The sequence below is a fragment of the Engraulis encrasicolus genome, chromosome 1 (assembly GCF_034702125.1).
Source record: "Engraulis encrasicolus isolate BLACKSEA-1 chromosome 1, IST_EnEncr_1.0, whole genome shotgun sequence".
NCBI lineage: Eukaryota > Metazoa > Chordata > Actinopteri > Clupeiformes > Engraulidae > Engraulis > Engraulis encrasicolus.
Window position 1 is genome coordinate 5,873,867 of NC_085857.1, and position 15,721 is coordinate 5,889,587.

General features: G+C 42.8%; 1 protein-coding gene across 7 annotated transcripts in view; it reads left to right on the top strand.

Annotated features, from left to right (window-relative positions):
• Positions 1-12,594, top strand: part of pnpla6 (patatin-like phospholipase domain containing 6) — a 109,685-nt gene extending 97,091 nt beyond the window's left edge. For 6 of the 7 annotated variants that reach the window (XM_063195855.1, XM_063195849.1, XM_063195859.1 and 3 more), the window contains one exon: positions 8,704-12,594. In XM_063195855.1, the coding sequence (XP_063051925.1) occupies positions 8,704-8,784 (81 nt within the window). In that variant the 3' untranslated portion in view covers positions 8,785-12,594. Of the gene's footprint in view, positions 1-6,987; positions 7,091-8,703 lie in introns of all 7 variants that reach the window. The other variant, XR_010034419.1, reaches the window with a different exon arrangement.
• Positions 12,595-15,721: the final 3,127 nt, after the last annotated feature.

Below are 15,721 nucleotides of genomic sequence, written 5' to 3' on the forward strand. Positions count from 1 at the left end.
AATCGAGTTAATCGATAATCGATGGAATCGAATCGAAATTCACATAATCGATTCACAGGGCACAAAATTGATTTTTTGGTTCTTTTTCTTTTTGTTCTTTCTGTTTAATTTAGGTCTATGGAAAATACCCAGTAGGTATTAGTCAATTAGGCCTAGGCCTACTTATTACAAATTAGCAATCTGTTAACACTGTCAAGCCACAGCCCTTTGACATTTTTATATAAAAATAGGCAACAGCATCTTTTGGGGGAAATCCTGGCACCAAGAAGGGAATGGATTGAATCGATTCAGAATTAATCTAATCGAATCGAATTGAATCGTGATTAATCGATTCAAAGCCCAAAGAATCGAAATCGAATCGATACAGGAACATGGCTGCGATACCTAGCCCTATGTGGGACAGTTTAGGACACTAGAGGATGACTGGAGCACTCAGCATATGCACCTGCCAACCGGCCAAATGCTGGTAAAACTAGCCCGTGGTGTGTAATAATTTGAGTGTCTCTGTCCACTTTGGCAGGTGACTTGTTCTTGGATATGACATATCTCAGTAGCATAGGTACTAGTTTTGCACCTTGTGTTTTATTTAGTTTCAAGAAAGATCGTTCCGATTCTATTTGTCTGATATACTCAGGGTTCGAGGTGAGGGGGGATGCCATTCCCCTCTACAATGAAAAAGGTCGAAAAACATTTTAAAAAATCATGATTGTACAGTATATGCATTATGTATATGCACAGGATTCCATAGCCTGGACCCCGTTTCTCGAAAGCCCCGTTGCAAACCAGTTAGCAACTTACTAGGTTTCCAATGGGAAATTACATTGCAACCAAGTAAGTTGCTAACTCTGTTAGCAACGATGTTGTCGAGAAACGCACCCCTGGATTACTCAGAGTGAGTTCCAATATGCGACCTTGCGTCCTCCACTTGTGCTTGTGGCCTCATACCAGGAAGTAATATGTCATGATGACATCACTGACAACAGCATTATTTTTCAAAATCTCGCAAAAGCTCAATTGTAAAGTCATTTTCTCATTTGCAAACTGGATGGTGAATGAAAAACAGTCTACCAAAAGTTGTTGTGGCTACAGTAGGCTGACAGCAGGGAAACCTGTTTGTTTTCTCCACAGAGGAGGGGCTAGGAGGCGGGGCAAGGCCACAAGCACAAGTGGAGGACGCAAGGTCGCATATTGGAATGCACACTTAGACAGTACTTAGCCAGGTTCTTGGCATACTCGGCATATTCTGGGTTGCCAGGCTAGCACACAGCTGCTCCTAGGGGTATAACCGTATATAAAAATCACGGTTCGATATGTGCCTCGGTTTTTGGGGTCATGGTTCGGTACATTTTCAGTACAGTATATATAATAGGAAAAAACATTCAAACTACTACTACTTTCAGTCGGAAATTTCATCAGTGTAAGAAATACTTTTCTCTTCACAAAGAATAAACCTCTACACCTGTTTTTTTTCCCTGGCATTCTCTCTCAGGGTTCTGCACGAGCCACTGCATTTAGTGGCAGCATAATGTAAGAACATGAACAGAGTAGCCTGTCACTCTACCTTTCTGTACAGCGTTGTTTGGTTCGGTTCGGTACAGGTCTGTTCGGTTCGGTACAGGTCCGTTCGGTTCGGTACAGGTCCGTTCGGTTCGGTACAGGTCCGTTCGGTTTGGTGCAAATACAATACAGTGTACCTTTCAGTGACGTGCAGTGAGGGGTATGGTAGGGTAGGCAGTAAATATTGAAAATAAATATTTTTTGTGTATTTTTTTAGCGCGGGGTCTGGGGGTCCTCCCCCAGAAAATTTTTTATTTCTTAGATGCAATTTCCTGCATTTTAACCAAATCTGGAGAGTCACTATCAGCTAAAAACCTTTATAAAAGACTAAAAACTTTGAACAAATAGTATGGCTTGGATCGGCAACTAGGCCTATTCACCTAGTATGCTGATAAGGTCTTTAATGTGCAACAAATTAGTAGGCCTATGTTTCTCTAAATACTGTAAATATAAAGTAGGCTATAAGATAAAATGCCATCAGTGCTTAGCCACCACAGCTCTAATAACTAAATAAGTAAATAGGCTAAACTATTAGACATTTGGACATTGTCTGTAGACCTTACATCTGAAACAATAAGTGAAAATGCATAATTTCAATTTGTTGAAAAGGCCAGCTAGACTTTTTTGTTTGTTTTTTTTGTCAAATTGCCAAATTGGTAGCTCAAGGACCCATAGCCTACTCTGTACACATTTAAGGACCTGTAGGCCTACATTTTACAATAATTTAGAAAGCTACAACATCACAGCATTTTGGGGGGAAAGCTTTAACTTTTGGCTTTAGCAGTTGACTTTGCTCCTCTTCTGTTTATTCTGTTGCAAATGCCAGGGTGTTTCACATGGAGGATGCAGGGTGGCAGTGTAGCCTACTTTGTTTAGAAGATAAAATGTCTAGTTCACCAACTGTGAATCACACCATAGCATGTGAGGGGAAACGAACATTTAGCAATAAACCAACCTAGGTAACAGCTCCTGCTTCGTTGACGCATTTTGTGCTGCTAATCAAACACTCGCAGACAAGAAGGAAAGTTGGCAAGGGGGCGGGTTGCTTGCGAACTCAACAAACATGAGCGGCGGTGCATTCAGACAGTAACTGGTAGGCCTACATCGAGTAAACCAATGAAAACACTTCTGAGACTCATTCTTGTGCGTGATTGTATTCTCAAACACTTCAGCAACGGTTTTGCAAGGTGTTTCAAATCAAGTCAATTTCTGAGTGCGGTGAGCACCCATGCCAGTCACTCGAGCCCAACGTTGATCTCGTACACAGCGCACTTCAAAAGAACACAGCTGCACGTCAACTTGCTAACAGGCTCTACACACCTCACGCATCGTGTATTAAGTCATCATCATAATAAATTAGGAAAATGAAGTCATGTCGTACGCTCAAAAAACAATCTCGCGTCCATAATAACACACACATAGTCTATTCGTGTCCACAGCACAACCAATCTTCAATGTCAACACCTCCCTGACCCATCAACAAAAGGCACCACGACAAACTTGAGCATGTTCATGTTAAAATTTGGCTACCCACAGCTTAATAATTAGATGAATCTTACCTTAAAGCAGAATCACGAGTATGTTTTCCATGCAAGTTAGTTCCATTAAAAGCCCGGGGTGGTTGACATGATGAAGATATTTTGTCCCAGTGTGTTCAAACTACTTGAAGCTGCTACCCATCTGATGTTGAATATTTCCACAATGCAGCGATTGCAAACGGCTCAGCTATTGCCTGTCATCTGAACCATCTTTCTTGCTACTTCTCGGATTTTTTTGTAATAAAGGCAAAACGCCAAAGACTGCCATGTTTTCTGTACGGCTAGAGTTTGAACAAGCCGTAGCTTGCTAGCTGTTGTTGCTATCATACTTTAAGCACGAAGGCTTCCTGAATTGTAACAATTTTTCATGTTGGCAGCTGTGATTGGCTTAAGTATTCCCGCCATCGCGAAAAGCTCTGCTTTTGCTCTCCATTGACAGTCTCTGTGATAGATAATACGCATGCGCCAACTTCTACATTGACAGCGTTGAGGGCAAGATAGGCAGAGTCAAAGCGTGCCTACCCTGGCTCTGCCTGGCATTCGAAAGCTGAGCCTTCACCTACCAGCCAAGGCTGCGCGACGCGTTCCATGGCAACCTGTCCAAGCCTGAGCGCTTTGCTTCGTGCGATAACTTGGGGTTTTGATCGGTCTCCGGTTACTGTAGCCTACTTTTAACAGCTAATTTATAAATTAATGTTTTTGTTATGCATGTGAACTCTCAAGAATAGTTTTTAAAACATGTGTTAGTTTTTTATTTTTAAGAAATTTATCCTAGGGTAGGCAGTGCCTACCCTGCCTACCCTGAGCGCACGTCTCTGGTACCTTTTACAGGCCTAGTAGAGTAGAGTAGAGTAGAGTAACTTTATTGATCCCCAGGGGGAAATTCAGGTATCCAGTAGCTTACATACAGTGCCCTCCATTATTATTGGCACCCCTGGTTGAGATGTGTTTTTTAGCTTCCAATTATTATTATTTTTCTCTAAATAATATGGGACCTTAATGGAAAAAAAGAGAAAAATCCAACCTTCAATACAAGTGCATTTATTCAGTGGGGAAAAAATCCCACATAAAGAAATAATTATTTGACATCAAATAATGTGTGTCACAATTATTAGCACCCCTGTTGTTAATATTTTGTACAACCCCCTTTTGCCAACAAAACAGCACCTAATCTTCTCCTATAATGTTTCACAAGATGGGAAAAGACAGAAAGAGGGATCTTCAGCCATTCCTCTTTGCAGAATCTCTCTAAATCATCCAGAGACCTGGGTCCTCTCCTCTGTACTCTCCTCTTCAGCTCACCCCACAGGTTCTCAATGGGGTTGAGGTCTGGGGACTGAGATGGCCATGGGAGGAGCTTGATTTTGTGTCTGGTTAACCATTTCTGTGTAGATTTTGCCATATGTTTAGGGTCATTGTCTTGCTGAAAGACCCAGTGACGACCCATCTTCAGCTTTTTGGCAGAGGGCAACAGATTTTGATTTAAAATGTCCTGGTATTTCAAAGCGTTCATGATGCCATGCACCCTAACAAGCTTCCCAGGGCCTTTGGAAGCGAAACAGCCCCACAGCATCACTGACCCACCCCCATACTTCACAGTGGGTATGAGGTGCTTTTCAGCATGCGCATATTTCGTGGCACGCCAGACCCACTTAGAGTGTTTGTTGCCAAAAAGCTCAATCTTGGTCTCATCTGACCAAAGCACACGGTCCCAGTTGAAGCCCCAATACCGCTGGGCGAACTCCAGACGTTTGCGTTTATGATTGTGGGTGAGGAAAGGTTTTCTCCGTGCATGCCTCCCAAACAGCTTGTTGGCGTGTAGACAGCGCCTGATGGTTGATTTGGAGACTTTGTGACCCCAGGATGCTACCATTTGTTGTAATTCTGTAACAGTGAGCTTTGGAGATATTTTGATTTCTCTTACCATCCTCCTCACTGTGCGTGGTGGCAAAATAAACTTGGGTCCTCGTCCAGGCTTGTTTACCACTGTTCCAGTTGTTTTGAACTTCTTAATTATTCCTCTCACAGTAGATATGGGCAGCTGCAGTTGAGTGGCAATCTTCTTGTAGCCTCTGCCTGACCTGTGAAGGTCGACGCACATCTGCCTCACTTGTATGCTGTGTTCCTTTGTCTTTCCAATGTTTAAGAGTGGATACGAGAAATGGCCTCGGTGTCACGTCATAGTTATACCCCAGGGAAACAGGAAGTGATGAATTACTAATTAAATGTTCCTACATACTCTGGTAAACTTTGTAAACTACTGTAGAAATGACAGAAATGCTTCAATTATATTTATTTCCTGGGAATTGTTAAGGGTGCCAATAATTGTGGAACAGGTGATTTAATGAAAAATAATTATTTTTTAGTCAGGGATTTTTTTTATTTTCCTTCAATTCATTTGAGTTGAAGGCTACATTTTCCTAAAATTTTCAGTGTGACAGTATTCTTCTGCAATAAACACTGAATTTATTTTAAGGCTTTTAACACATCTCAACCAGGGGTGCCAATAATTATGGAGGGCACTGTAAATACACAAATACACAAAAGCCCACATGGACATTTCAAGACAAAAATAAACACAGGAATAGTCATCAGGGTTGGGAAAATAAAATAAAATAATAGAGATAATAAATGTAGAAAAGGTAATTGTGCAAAAAGACATTCTGTGAGTTGGGATAGACCAATGCAGAAAAACATACTCTGTCAGTTAAGGTAGACAACAAGTGTTGATGGATACATCTATGATATAGTATAGTATCTAGAAGTAGGCAGTGTACAGAGTATGATAGGGGTTAAACATTCTTACAATGTCACAGTAAAGTACAGGTAAGTGTATTTGGCAAGCACACACACACACACACAGACACACACACACACACACACACACACACACACACACACACACACACACACACACACACACACACACACACACACACACACACAAAGAGGTTCCCCAGTAACTGGGCAAGCTCCGACAGATCACAGTCTTTGCTTGTGGTAAGCAGGAAAAACAAGTATGTCCAGTGGTCAAGGGTCAAAAGTTCCTTAGTGCAGTTATTGGACAGCACACACACACACACACACACACACACACACACACACACACACACACACACACACACAAAGAGGTTCCCCAGTAACTGGGCCAGCTCCGTCAGATCACAGTCTTTGCTTGTGGTAAGAAAAACAAGTATGTCCAGTGGTCAAGGGTCAAAAGTTCCTTAGTGCAGTTATTGGACAGCACACACACACACACACACACCAAACACACACACACACACACACACACACACACACACACACACACACACACACACACACCAAGAGGTTTCCCGGGCTGGGCCAGCTCTGGCATCTCAGGCAGTCCAGTCCCCTATGATGATGTTCTTCTTAGTGTCCTTCTGTGTGTTGTTAAACAGCTGAATTGCCCATGGGACAAAGGACTTCCTTACCGCAGAGATACACCAGCGGCGATCTGAGCGAGTCGAGCGACGGAAGTAATTGACTTTGTATTGAGTCGAGAGACAAAAGCGATTCTGGAGACTAGAGCGATTTGCGCGACGAGCGCGACAATTTGAAGTTGAAATCTTTTCAACTTTCTATTGGCTGTCGGCGACAAGCCGCGACAGCCAATGACTGTATAGAGGTCAGTGACCACAGCCAATGGGAATGCTTGAATGCTTTGCCTTCTGCCTGTACGGACATACTCTAGTCTCCTCAATCTCTCGTATCGCTTGCTGCTACACTCTGTCGCTTGAATCGCGTCGCCGCTGGTGTATCTCTGCGGTAAGTCTGTCAGTCCTGCAGGTGAAAGCACGTGAAAGTAGTCGCTCCACTTGCACCAGTTGAAATCCCTCTTTATTTCCCCTCTGACACCCCCTTCCCATAGTGGGGGGACAGTGACAGTGACAGTGACGACTGAGGGGGGACGTGCAGGAGTCGAGCAGCAGTCTACGGGGTCATTTGTCCGTCTCCAGAGTCCCTCTGATCAGGTTAAAACTTCTCGTCTGAAGAAGGCGCTGCTACTGCTACTGTTACCACTAATATTACTACTTTTGCATAGTGAAAGTAGAGTCAGTGTTCGTAGTTGGTAGTTGGAATTCTGCATCCGATCTTAACCCTGATCTACCAATCCATTGCAATTTCCAAACAATCTTTTTCAATGGTTGGGCACCTTAAATGGCAGCCTCCTACAATTGGTTAATTGGTTGGTGTGTGTGTGAATAAGCAAAATATGAGGCACTAATATCTTGAGTGTTTTGAGTAATGAATAACGGAGGAGTGAGTAAGTAAGAGGTGGCATTTATTCTCTTATTGCGTTTATTAACGTATTGCAGTGCAATTTGTGCATGGAGATGAATCGTCAATCATGTTCCCGCTGTACACTAACCATGGGCCTTGAGCCTGTGTTTTAGCAATGCTCAGATGCCTTTGCTCTTTCTGTGTGTGTGTGTCTCTCTCTCTCTCTCCATCTGTTGGTCCATCCATCCATCCATCTTAAACAGGGCCCTAAATTACCGTTTTTCATTACCAGCCATCATGTTGATGTTAATCTACTAGGCTAGTAGATGTTAATCTTACCAGCCAGATACACAGTTACTAATGGGTAAAATTAATTTAGAGGTGCTGATCATAACTATAATAACATCATTATGTATCTATCTGTCTATCTATGTATCTGTCTGTCTGTCTGTCTGTCTGTCTGTCTATCTATCTATGTGTCTGTCTGTCTGTCTGTCTGTCTATCTATCTATCTATGTATCTGTCTGTCTGTCTATCTATCTATGTATGTGTCTATCTATCGATCTATCTATCTATCTATCTATCTATCTATCTATGTATGTGTCTATCTATCGATCTATCTATCTATCTATCTATCTATGTCTGTCTGTCTCTATCTTTCTCCAGTATCTATCTGTGTATCCATCCATCATGCTGATCTCTGCTCATCTCTCTCCATCTCCCTCGCTGATCTCTGCTCTCCATTTCTCCATCTCTCTCGCTGATCTCTGCTCTCCATCTCTCTCTCTCTCTCTCGCTGATCTCTGCTCTCCATCTCTCTCTCTCTCTCTCGCTGATCTCTGCTCTCCATCTCTCCATCTCTCTCTCTCTCTGCTCTCCAGCTCTCTCTCTCTCCATCTCTCTCGCTGATTTCTGATCTCCTCTCCTGCTCTCTCTCTCTCTCTCTGATCATGTCTCTCCATCTCTCTCTCCCTGGCTGATCTCGCCATCTCTCTCTCTCTCTGATCTCTGCTCATCTCTCTCTCTCTCGTTGATCTCTGCTCTCTGCTCATCTCTCTCCCGCTCTCCATCTCTCTCTCTCTGCTCATCTCTCTCTCTCTCTCTCTCTCTCTCTCTCTCTCTCTCTCTCTCTCTCGTTGATCTCTGCTCTCTGCTCATCTCTCTCCCGCTCTCCATCTCTCTCTCTCTGCTCATCTCTCTCTCTCTCTCTCTCTCTCTCTCTCTCTCTCTCTCTCTCTCTCTCTCTCTCTCTCTCTCTCTCTCTCTCTCTCTCTCTCTCTCTCTGCTCATCTCTCTCTCTCCATCTCTCCATCTCTCTCTCCCTGGCTGACCTCTTCTCCGCTCTCTCCCTCGCTCTGTGCAGGACGTGTCCCAGGACGAGGAGAAGACTGTTCGCCAGCGCAAGAAGGCCGCCGCCACCGACTCTGAAATGTCCGACAGCTAACGCCCACGGCTCCACCCCTGAACCCTGAACCCTACTGTACCCGAAGGCTAAGGGTCATAGGTCATCACGCAACGCAAGGGTCAACCTTTGGGGATGGGACGGGATGGGTGGACTGATGGAGAGTCTAAGCCTTCAACACTCCACTCTGTCTACAGTGGATGGATACATAAATAAATGGATGGATGGATGGATGGATGTTGGTGGAGGTAGAGAGAACAAGTCCAGACACTCATCACACCTTTCCGCTTCACTTTATCTCCCATGGATGGAAGGATGGATGAAAAGACAAAAGAAGGGAGGTGGAGGGAGCTAGTGTAGCCCTCCACCACTCCTCCTCAATTCCACTCCACTTTTCCACTCTGTCCCCCATTTTTTGGTGGACCGCGCGCCCTCGCCCTTCGGACACATCAAAGGAGCAGAGGAGAACCAAAGAATTAAGTCCCCCTTGACTCTTTACTCTCCCAACGAGCTGGAGTGGAGTGGGGATCATATACAGAGAGAGGACTCCTGCTGGGACCCAATAATATTGGAAGTGTGCGTGCATGCGCGTGTGTGTGTGTGTGTGTGTGCGCGCTCTCGTATGTGTGTGTGTGTGTCTGTGTGTGTGTAGGCATTCACACTCGTGTTTTTGACTTTGTCAACTTTGAGTGGTGTGTTTGCCCGCGCGCATGTAGAAGTTCTCGTCTCTTCAGTAAAGTGTGTCTGCCGACACGAGTACGACTGCCAATTGGCTGACGGATGAGCGTGATGGGCGGCACCGTGGACCAAACCATTAACAATGTGAACTGATGACACCCTCTCCATTCCACTCACCCTGGGAACAAGGGAATGCGAGGGACGATTATTGTTGAGGGAAGTCTTTGTGCATGAATGCATACAGGCTTGTGAGTGTGTGTGCGTGTGTGTGTGTGTGTGTGCGCGTGCGCGTGTGTGCATGTGTGCGTTGGCTGGAAAAACTGCATGTCACGTCTTAATGTCTTAAAACTGATTTTACCAAACTGTGAGGACTGAGTGCCAGAGTGGTACGGAGTATCATTTTAAACAACATTACACAAGACCGCTGCATCGTTAGCCATTTATTTTGTGTGACTGAAATGAAATTAAATGAAAGGGGCATTTTGAACGTTGTCATGGCAGCAGAGCAGAGGGAGAGGTGGGTCATGGGTAATGTGGTGACGTAGGGATGGATGGACTCCGATGAAGATGTCCGGTAACACTTTACTTGGCGCCGACGTCATACGCATTACATAAGTGTCATGACATTGTCATAATGCAGTCGTGCATGTGTCATAAACATTATGTCAATGTCATGAACATTTTATGAGTTATGTCTCTAAGTGAAATTCGGTGATGGTAAAGACAGGCCTAACAATGTCAACAATTTGACACTATTATGAAACTGTTTGTTATGTCATACGTATGACACCGGCGTCAAGTAAAGTGTAACCGATGATCCACTAACTATATCCAGTGGAGCTGGACCAGAGGGAAGAAAGAAAGACGTTGGTGTCGTTGTGTGCTCTCATCAGGCCCCAATAAAACATTTGGGTTCCAGCTGCCAAAAGGTAATTCAATTAAATGAAATCTTTAAAGTCGATCTGTATTTTAAAAAAAAATGTTGGAGTGTAGGATGGGATTTGTTCAAGACACCTGGGATGGACCACTCTCTTGGCAGGCTTAGCTTTAGTATTAGATTAGGAGAGGAATATGGGGCGAAAGCTTTGTCCTAAAACATGTAGATTTACTGTAGGGAACTTAACATTTCAAAAATGGATTTTTACTGACTTATCTAGACGTAGGTGGGACACCAAGTGAGAGATGGAGGATGCCTGATCGGAGATACTGAGTGATGACACTGAGACAAGGATTAAATGTAGGAAGGGTAACACTTTACTTGACGCCGGTGTCATAAGCATGTCATTACAGTGTCATAATGGTGTCATGACTCAATCGTAGATAAGTCATAAACATTAAACATAAACATTGTCATAAACATTACAACTGTCACTTATGGCCTTGTGACTGTTGGCCTCAAGTGACATTCGGTTATAGCAAAGACTTTGCCATAACCGAATGTCACTTAAGGCCAACAGTCATAAAATGTTTATGACATGGACATAATGCTAATGACACGTGCATGACAGTATTATGACACTGTAATGACATGCTTATGACACCGGCGTCAAGTAAAGAGTTACTGTAGGATTGCTCTGGTTGGTAACAAGCTGAGGAGGTAGGTAGGGAAGAAAGTAAAGGAATATGCATGAGTGACATTTAGAGGTGCACCAAAAATTCGGCCGCAGAAAATATTCGGCCGAAAACGCCAAAAAAAAGACTTTAGGTTTTCGAGTGGCCGGATCAGAGGCCGACTAGAAAATGAATTGAAAATCGGCATTAATTTAACTAATTTCAGTTCTAAGTGAATCTAGGATTTGAAGATTTCAAAGACACATTTATTTTCTTTCAAAAACATGTCTAAACATTTCTTGTAAGCCGTAGATTTAAGCAATATTTAAAAATAGTGAAAAACATAACTTTTGATGACTTTTAACTGAATTTTAATATTCGGTTTTGGTTTCGGTATTCGGCCAAGTGATTAATTATTATTTGGTTTCGGTTTCGGCCACAAATTTTCATTTCGGTGCACCTCTAGTGACATTGCATAGAACTGATGTAGGGGAAGAGGAAGGGGCCATCATTTGTGTGCATGTGTGTGTGGTATGTGTGTATGTATGAGTGATAAAGACACTTGAGAGAAAGCAGGTTTAATATATTAGCAAATGGTATCAAACTGTGGACCTTTTAAGAATTGTTTTTTTTTTTCCTGTATATGTGGGTCTGCTTGCACATACGTGAATCGTGTGCGCGAGGGCGTGCTACTGTACTTGCATATTTGCCTTGCCACATTGTGACATGACGTTCCCCTGTGCTGTTTTCTTTTGTTTTTGTTTTTTTTTAATGTGTGTTGCGTTCGTTAAAGGAGGGCCACCCTTCTGCTTTTAATCCCTCCTCCAAGAAATAAAAACGGAGGATGCCTTTTTACAGGAGTTGCACAGCAGGTCCACCTCCAATACCAGAGCCCCCTGAGTGGACTCAGGCGTGTGCGTGCGTGCGTGCGTGCGTGCGTGCGTGCGTGCGTGCGTGCGTGCGTGCGTGCGTGGGTGTGTGTGTGTGTAGCGACTCAGGATCCATTACACACGTGTACAGAACTTGTTAATACCCTTCACCCAACTCTAAATAACTAATTTATGTTGACTGAGAATGGATAAGAGTGGAGTGAATACTTCTTTTCTCTCCACAGCGGACTGTACTGTAAAAACACTCATAAATTAATATTAACTAAAAGTCTATTATGATGATTTAACACAGATTACAGTATTCCCAGTCTCTGGGGATTTAAAAAAAAGGATTTGCCACTTTCTTCTGGTATGTGAAGACGGATTGCAAATGATGGGAGTGGGATGCCGATTAATTTTTTTTTTAATTAATTTATTTCTGTTTTTACCACTGGATTTTGTTTATTATTATTATCATTGTTTATTTTTAACGCTGGGAAATAATCTGTATGGACGTTTGCCATCTGGACATGAGTGATAAAGACTCTTGTACAGGGCAGGGTCATTGCCATTTTTATTTAGATTTATTGCGGTTTTTTTGACTGATTGTAAATGGAAGTTTTTGTTTTTGTTTTTCTGAAAGGGAATGTTGTCAAGAAGAGATTACATTTTCATTCCTAGGACCTGAAATTTAAAGTATTTAGAACAAAAAAAAGATGAATGATGATGAATAATAAATCTAAAATCCACCTGACATTTGAAATTCTTATTACATTACACTACACTGGGCTCACACTTTTTTTTTCTCAAGTATTTTTGGGGGGGTTTTCAGCCTTAATTGTTTTTGTGAGACAGGACAGTGGAGGAGAGACAGGAAGTGAGCTGGGAGAGAGAGATGGGCAAGGACCGGCAAAGGACCCGGACCGGGAATCGAACCCGGGTCGGCCGAGTGGTAAACGTGTGCCCAACCATATCAGCCACGGTAGGGCCGGGCTCACGCATTTTATCCAAAGCAACTTAGTTATTTAGCTCCAGAGTATTGGTTTCAGACCCTGAAGCAATTTGGGGTTATTAGGTGCCGGTATTCGAACCTGCAACCCTCTGATCCTCAGACCACCTTAGCCCAAATTATGCCATTATTATTATTACTATTTGAGATTAAAGGGACACTGTGCAGGAAATGGTCAAAAAAGGTACTGCAACTATGCTGCTCATTGAAACTGGGCTGCCTATTGCCAAATTTGATCTTTTCATAAAGGTTTACTAAGTAATAAACTATTATTTTCTAGCATGGCCCAAGTACAGTCATTTTTTAAGATTAAAAATGGCTATTTCTGGAAATTCCAAATGGCGGACCATGGAGAAGATCTCCTCTGAAAATTGCTTTTTTTGTCATAATGAATACTTAGAATTTTATGGTGGTGGTAAGTATTCATGATGAAAAAGGTAACATTAGTGAATGGGTAGCATGAATTCTGGAAATAAACCTAAAGTAAAAATGTCAGACAGTGTCCCTTTAATTTCTCAGATGATCTTAGTGTTAGCCTGGTTCTGCCATACCCTTGACCTGCTTGAAGCTGCCCCCCCCTGCAGATTGTTTGTGCTATGTTTGTGCAGCTTCACGCAGGTATACCCTTCTACTGTTTTTTGTAGAGGGTTCGAACCTGCCTATCCAAGCAACAACTGATTGCAGTTTGGCAAAGAATCGCTGAACTGAGTCCATAGCAAGAACGATGAAAGCGACAGAGTATGTCCGTTAAAAGCAGACTGCAGGCATTCCGATATTCCAAATGGCTGGCTGTCGCCAAACCGCATCATAGCTAATTAGCATAAATAATCAACTACAAACTGATGCTTAAATCTCCTCTTGTAGCCCAATTTAGTGTTTTTTTCCCCCCTTCTGTCGCCATGCAGCGGCTCCATACTAGTCGTGTCTGGTGTCTTTGTGCCATAACTAGTGTCTCACCATATGAACACATCGAATGCAACAGCAGTGACAAGTTTTGACCTTGTATAAAGGAATTGACGACATAAGAGACGAAAGCGATTTGGGCGACACGATTGAGAGTTTGTAGTTTAACTTCAGGAAATATTATGCTAGTAGTTTACTGTGAGTGTTCCGAATCCTGAGTTGAGTGTACTGTTACAGCCTAGTGGGTTCGCAATGCTCCCTGTGAGTGTTCTGAATCGTTTCGAGTTGAGCGTACGGTCACACAGGGGCAACCGCCATTCCGACATACCGCCATTCCTACAGTATTTGATTGTCATTCCGAGCCATTTGAACATTGTACTCAGAGGCGCGTGAACAACGACCTAACTCAATTGACATTTGCAACAATGTTGCTACATAAGCGGAAGTGGAGAGAGTGACAGCTGGAAAAATGGTTCCTGAAATAAAAAGTCAATGTCGGAATGGCGGTATGTCTGAATGGCGATATGTAACCACGGTTACAGCCCTAGTATGCTACTGACAGGGTTGCACTAAATCCTGCCCAATTCTATTGATTTCTATGGCCGAAAATTGGGTGGGTTTTTTTTCTTCTGCTAAATGCCATTTTTAGTTCATACAGAGAGACATTCGATAAATAAGAGACTATTCCACGCCATACTTCTCCAGGAGGGGTGTAGTGGGCGCGGTACACGGGGGTACGCAGTCCACCCACTTCTCCTGAAGTAAGATTTTAAAAAAAACCTTCTACCCATGTTTGAATATAAAAAGGAATGATCACAGAGCAGTATTGCAGGTGATTGAGCAAACAGATGAAAAAGGAGAAGCAATGACGGTAGATAAGGACAGTTGGGGGGTTTGACGTGGTAAGTTGCCTGATTATTTGATGACGTTAAAAACCGCGTACCCCAACTTTAAAAATCCCCACTACACCACTGTCCAGGATCCTAGTAACGCAAGGTGAACACCCCTGAATCAAATCAGACGCACACACTTTAGTTCATAATTCCCCCGTCATCCTCAGAATTACCACCGCCATAGACCATGATCAATTCTGAAACGGAATGAAAAACAAATACCACACATTTCAGTTTCAGTGTTTTAATGAGTTCACATTTGATTTGATAAACACATAACTTGTTAAAATAATGAGGAAAACAAGTTTTTTTTGGTGTGGCATTTTCAGTTCACCCATTTTTTTATTAGTTTTTTTGGTTCCTGTAAAAAATTGCTTTGATATTCAACACCCTTTGGCGTATGAAATTAAAAAGAAACCAAATCTGTATATACACACAAAATAAAACACTGTTTTCGTAAGTCTGTGATGTAAGAAAACAAACAAAACAAATTAGCACAGGTGTCACAGAGATTAACCAGTTAAATTAGCTAAATGGTGTCGTTGGCCTTAGCTGCCTCATGGCTCTTTACAGTAACGCCAGAGAGAGTAGAGAGAGAGAGGTTCCATTGGCCCATTGTTTCCTGGTTCTATTATGGCCCCCCCTTAGGCAGACCTAAGGACTGTTCTATTCATTGTAGGAGCATTATGACACGCCCCTTTAGGCAGACCGGAACCTGGTCGCGTTAGGTGCCCATAGAAACCTATTATGTTGGCATATCTCTATACTTAAAGAATCTCTGGTAACGCTCTCACAGAGTTCTTGCGATGTTCATGACCTCTAACTTACGTCAGTCTCCTCCCCCCCACCACTACATTTTATTTACAATTATAGCAAAGAGATGGATCTACAACAAAGGAGGACAATCAATGTTAACTTCCGGGAAGCATTGAGTGCGTTCCAATATGCGACCTTGCCTCCTCCACCTGTGCTTGTCTCCTCGTACCAGGAAGTAATATGTCATGATGACATCACTGACCACAGCATTATATTTCAATATCTTGCAAAAGCTCAATTGTAGAGTCTTTTTCTCATTT